Source organism: Cebidichthys violaceus, unplaced genomic scaffold (assembly GCF_023349555.1).
Source record: "Cebidichthys violaceus isolate CVI_PGR_0920_01 unplaced genomic scaffold, fCebVio1.0.p SCAF_76, whole genome shotgun sequence".
In the NCBI taxonomy this organism is placed as follows: domain Eukaryota; kingdom Metazoa; phylum Chordata; class Actinopteri; order Perciformes; family Stichaeidae; genus Cebidichthys; species Cebidichthys violaceus.
Window position 1 is genome coordinate 416,501 of NW_027176960.1, and position 6,000 is coordinate 422,500.

The 6,000-nt window shown below is 43.9% G+C and overlaps 1 protein-coding gene across 3 annotated transcripts in view; it reads left to right on the plus strand.

The window, feature by feature from the left end:
- Positions 1-6,000, plus strand: part of sugct (succinyl-CoA:glutarate-CoA transferase) — a 41,158-nt gene that overhangs the window by 6,433 nt on the left and 28,725 nt on the right. For all 3 annotated transcript variants that reach the window (XM_068737113.1, XM_068737115.1, XM_068737116.1), the window contains 2 exons: positions 1,593-1,688; positions 5,765-5,836. In XM_068737113.1, the coding sequence (XP_068593214.1) occupies positions 1,593-1,688; positions 5,765-5,836 (168 nt within the window). The remainder of the gene's footprint in view (positions 1-1,592; positions 1,689-5,764; positions 5,837-6,000) is intronic.

Consider the following 6,000-nt stretch of genomic DNA (forward strand, 5'->3'; position numbering starts at 1 on the left):
CGGAGTGCTGAGCCCACAGGCACGTCGACCACAGAGCGGTGGGACCCGAGATGAACAATGAGAGCTCACAGAGGTTTGAGCTGTCAGGGGAAATCTAACCATTACAAACCAATCACAGGTCACAGTGGTGTCTCTGTTAGCCTCCTGCTGGTCCTGGAACAGCTGTAAACATCAGGAGGAGCTCCACACCAAAGGCTGACGAGTCATCAGTCTCGAGTTCGGCTTTAAACGGCTGTGGTTTTGTTGAGGAAGCGGCTTGAGAAACCTTTTGAAGAGGAGAAACGGTCTGGAAGGTTTTTCCCAAAGAGACCAAAAGAGAAGATGTTGTTCCTCCCTGAAGCCTTTCGTCTGGTCAGAGTACAACATGAAGAACATCTGTCAAAGCAGCGTGTGAAGCCCACCGCTCTGCTCAGCTACATCTTCACATCGGTCATTATTCTACTCACCAAAGAAGACTCGGTGGCTAACCTCGTATTAGCAACGGCTCACCAAGAGAAGCTAGCTGCCACCTGTCAATCAGTGTGTAGCCCCGCCCCTAAATCATCCCCTCTTTATGGTCTGTTTGACTCTAAATGGAGCATAATGTACTAAATGAACATCATGCTGTATTGAAGAAGACTGTAAACTAGAGATTGAGACCATAAACTCATGTTTACAATGTTTACTGAGGGAATAAATCAAGAGAGAAGTAGAGTCATTTTAGACTAGACTTCTATACAACCAGAGGAGTCGCCCCCTGCTGGACACTAGAGAGAATGCAGCTTTAACAGGTGATGGTGGTTCAAACGGTACAGTTGCTGCTTCATTAACGTCTAGATGACATTATTTTCAGTGTCGATGGAGCAGCTACAATGTTAGCTTAGCTTAGCACCAATCGAACCAGACTCCATCCATTATGTTGTTGTTTTGGCATCTTTTTGATCTGTTTATTGTGATTAAATTATCGCCAAATCTGTTTATTTGAGGTTCATGTTGTGAACCTATAGATGGGAGAACTTGGACCTCCACAACACCTGCTTTACCTTGGTGGATTCCTGTCGTATGTAAACTGGGAACTTATATTGTTGAATGTAGGAATTGAGAAGTGAGGACATGAGGGAAGTCCTCTTTAGTGAAAGGACCAGCGTTCACGTGGATGTCTTTGGGCTGAGAGCCAGATGAGTGTTGGTAGCGTAGGACCGGAGCTCGGGTCCTCATGGAGCTCTTTGAAGAGACTCGGTGTGGATCTGTGAACACGTTCTGCTCATTGACGGCCCGTTAGAGGCCTATCGTGTATCGTGTGTACATTAAGTCTGTGATGAGGTGTTGGTGACTCTCGGGATGAGGATCGGACCAGAACGAGACTCGAGGCCGATCACGGTTCACTAGGAGGGATGGAAATCCGTCCGCAGGGTTTTAGCTGCTAGTAAATCCAGAGAGGTTGTTCAGGGCTGAGGGCGTCGGGAGGAAAGAAAGAGTTTGTGTTTCTCTTTCTACATCAGGAGAACCAGGCTGATGACAGCTCAGATTTAATGTCTCTCTCTCTCTCTCTCTCTCTCTCTCTCTCTCTCTCTCTCTCTCTCTCTCTCTCTCTCTCTCTCTCTCTCTCTCAGGTTTCCTGTCTCACCCATATTGCTTCTAACTATCTGAACTCAGGGATGGAGGCGAGGCGTTGGGGGACGGCCCACGGGAGCATCGTACCTTATCAGGTAACACCCTTGATTCAGCAACACATTTCTGCAGATGAATGTAGAACCTGCAGGACAAGATTCTGGTCTCAGAAGCGATCTGGTTTCTGTTTGTTAGTCCGGAGTCTTGGTTGGCTGCAGGAGATCAATCTGAAGCTGTTTCATTGCAGTCGTAGTAGAATGCGACAATGCAGTACTAATACCACAGTGTAGACTACAGTGTATACTCTGTAACAAGTAAAAGTCCTGCAATCAAAATGTTACTTTGTAAAAGTACGAAAGTATCAACATCATAATATACTTAAAGTACGAAAAGTACTCATTATGCAGAATAACATCTGTTATATTATTGATGCATTGATGTGTCTCATTTGAATGACTTTATATACTGCTGGTAGTTTAATCTACAATAATACAGTTTGTTAATAATCAGAATTAAGCTTTAAAATAGTAAAAAGAACAATATTTCCCTCTTAAATGTAGTATGATTGTAGTTTAAAACAGCACCAAGTACCTCAAAAATAAAAGTAAAAGAAATACACCAAACCTCTTGATTCATATCTTTGTTTTTCTATCAAGTAAAACACAACATGATGTTTTCTGGGAAGTGCGTCAGATAAATATTTCAGTATTTCCACCAATAAAACCATGAGATTTCAGACTGATCTATTGATTTCTTTATCACGACTTTCCTGAGCTATAAAATATAATGTGAAAGAATATGGTCGTTCCTGATGACCAGTTTATTGAAAACATCCGCGACTCAAAGACAACACATTTGTCTTGTCCCTCGGTGTCTCTGTGGTGTCGTTAAAACAAGAGTTATCGTCTTTCTGCACGGCACAAAAACTCAAAGCATGCAGGGGCGTCGGCTGGACCTTTCACAATAAGAGCATGGAGACGAAAGGCAAAGGAAGCCACACAAGAAACACTGAAGCGTGTCAAATAAAACGTAGAACTGAAGACGAGGTGATGCAGAAGGTTCTCTGGTCACATCTTCTGTTGTAACACCTTACAACATGTGACATCACCTGGTTTTCACTGGACAGGAAGGAGATGAAATACTGTCATCTGACAAGGAACTAAAGCTGTCACTATAGCAATACAGAGTACAATATGTACCTCTGAGATGTAGTACAGTAAAGAGTACAATGTTTATCTCTGAGATGTAGTACAGTAAAGAGTACAATGTTTATCTCTGAGATGTAGTATAGTTAAAAGTACAATATGTACTTCTGAGATGTAGTACAGTGAAAACTCTATGGTGACTTCATGAACGAGACGATCTGAACGGTAGAACTCTATGTATGGTGACTTCATGAACGAGCCGATCTGAACGGTAGAACTCTATGGTGACTTCATGAACGAGCCGATCTGAACAATAGAACTCTATGGTGACTTCATGAATGAGACGATCTGAACGGTAGAACTCTATGGTGTCTTCATGAACGAGCCGATCTGAACGGTAGAACTCTATGGTGACTTTATGAATGAGACGATCTGAACGGTAGAACTCTATGGTGACTTCATGAACGAGCCGATCTGAACGATAGAACTCTATGGTGACTTTATGAATGAGACGATCTGAACGGTAGAACTCTATGGTGACTTTATGAATGAGACGATCTGAACGGTAGAACTCTATGGTGACTTCATGAACGAGCCGATCTGAACGGTAGAACTCTATGGTGACTTCATGAACGAGCCGATCTGAACGGTAGAACTCTATGGTGACTTTATGAACGAGACGATCTGAACGGTAGAACTCTATGGTGACTTTATGAATGAGACGATCTGAACGGTAGAACTCTATGGTGACTTCATGAACGAGCCGATCTGAACGGTAGAACTCTATGGTGACTTCATGAACGAGCCGATCTGAACGGTAGAACTCTATGGTGACTTTATGAACGAGCCGATCTGAACGGTAGAACTCTATGGTGACTTCATGAACGAGCCGATCTGAACGGTAGAACTCTATGGTGACTTTATGAATGAGACGATCTGAACGGTAGAACTCTATGGTGACTTCATGAATGAGACGATCTGAATGGTAGAACTCTATGGTGACTTCATGAATGAGACGATCTGAACGGTAGAACTCTATGGTGACTTCATGAATGAGACGATCTGAACGGTAGAACTCTATGGTGACTTCATGAATGAGACGATCTGAACGGTAGAACTCTATGTATGGTGACTTCATGAACGAGCCGATCTGAACGGTAGAACTCTATGGTGACTTCATGAACGAGCTGATCTGAACAGTAGAACTCTGTGGTGACTTCATGAATGAGACGATCTGAACGGTAGAACTCTATGTATGGTGACTTCATGAACGAGCCGATCTGAACGGTAGAACTCTATGGTGACTTCATGAATAAGACGATCTGAACGGTAGAACTCTATGGTGACTTCATGAACAAGACGATCTGAAAGGTAGAACTCTATGGTGACTTTATGAACGAGACGATCAGAACGGTAGAACTCTATGGTGACTTCATGAATGAGACGATCTGAACGGTAGAACTCTATGATGACCAGAACCAAAGTCTCAGGGACCTCTTCAGACTCCTATGAACAAACCTGAGATCTTTTAGATTCCTCTTCCTGATTCACGTCAGAGTGAGTCTTCATGTTTGAGTCTGCTTCACATTAGTGCCTGTGTTGTTACGGCGGTTCAGGACCCATGTGGACTCATTAAACCTTCAGATAAACCGTCAGCTCCTCCCGATGTCGGCTCCATTCTTGTGGTCGTTCGTCTCTCGGCAGCCGGAGCGTTATTATTGTCCGACGCTCGGATCTAATCCTCGTGTGAACCGCCTTACCCACAATGCCGTGCTCCGGAGATGAAAAGCGTATAAGCGGGACGGGTTTTTCAGAGATCAGGTCGGTTTGAAACAACAGAATTATTGGTGTGTTTTTGTGGTTGCGGCTGCATGAGGAAGACGTTAAAGCTGAAGAAGTCATCCGCCCCAACGTTTTAAAGTTCACATCTGATTTCAGAGACGGGTCAATCTAAAGCTCCCAGAGAGAGAGAGAGAGAGGAGAGAGAGAGAGAGAGAGAGAGAGAGAGAGAGAGAGAGAGAGTTGAACTATTATACTACTACTTCATACAAGAGTGACAGAAAATATGTACTTCTGAGATGTAGTACAGTAAAAAGTAGAATCTCTACCTACTTTTTACTGTACTACATCTCAGAAGTACATATTGTACTTTTTACTGTACTACATCTCAGAGGTACATATTTCTTCTGTACTACATCTCAGAAGTATATATTGTACTTTTTACTGTAGTACATCTCAGAGGTACATATTGTACTTTTTACTGTACTACATCTCAGAGGTACATGTTGTACTTTTTACTGTACTACATCTCAGAGGTACATGTTGTACTTTTTACTGTACTACATCTCAGAGGAGCTAAAAGCTACAAAGACGTAGATAAGAAACGTTGAGCTTTAATTCTTTGACAGCTTTGTAGGGGCGCAGAAGTCGGTCCGACCGCACCGTCAGTCCTCTTTGGGGGTTTTGTGGATGAACGTCCCCCCCCCCGGGGGACTGCGTTACCCACAACTCCCTGGGGCCGGGGATGAAAGCGAGGCGGCGGTCGGAGCCGAGCGCTGAGAGCAGTGTGACTAAAGGGTTAGTGGTCTGAGGACACAATCAGCACTGGGATGTGGTCGCTTGTGTGTGTGTGTGTGTGTGTGTGTGTGTGTGTGTGTGTGTGTGTGTGTGTGTGTGTGTGTGTGTGTGTGTGTGTGTGTGTGTGTGTGTGTGTGTGTGTGTGTGTGTGTGTGTGTGTGACAGCAGCTCTTGTTCTTCTTTCATGTGGCCACCAGTTTTTATTACAAGCAATTGTGAGGAAAGAGGAAGAGGAGGAGAAAGTACAGAAAGAGGAAGAAGGGAAGGAATAAACCTCTTATGGAGCTCCTGTGGGACAGAGGAACCTCTGTGTAATCAGAGTACAGTTCATATGTAATAGAATACACGTGAAGTCCAGCAGCACATGGAGGAGGAGTGAGGAGATACCAGATATCACTGTGAGCTTCATCTTCATGAAGCTTCTGCTGACGTGGATCTTCTCTGTGTTCCAGGGCTTCACTACCAGAGACGGACATCTCGTTGTGGCTGCAGGCAACGACAAACAGTTCATCAGCGTGTGTAACGTGAGTCTCTGTGAACAAGTACTGAAACACACGCACGCACGCACATACATACATACATACATACATACATACACACACACACACACATAAACACGTACATACATACATACATACACACACACAGACACACATACACACACACATACGTACGCATACATACATAC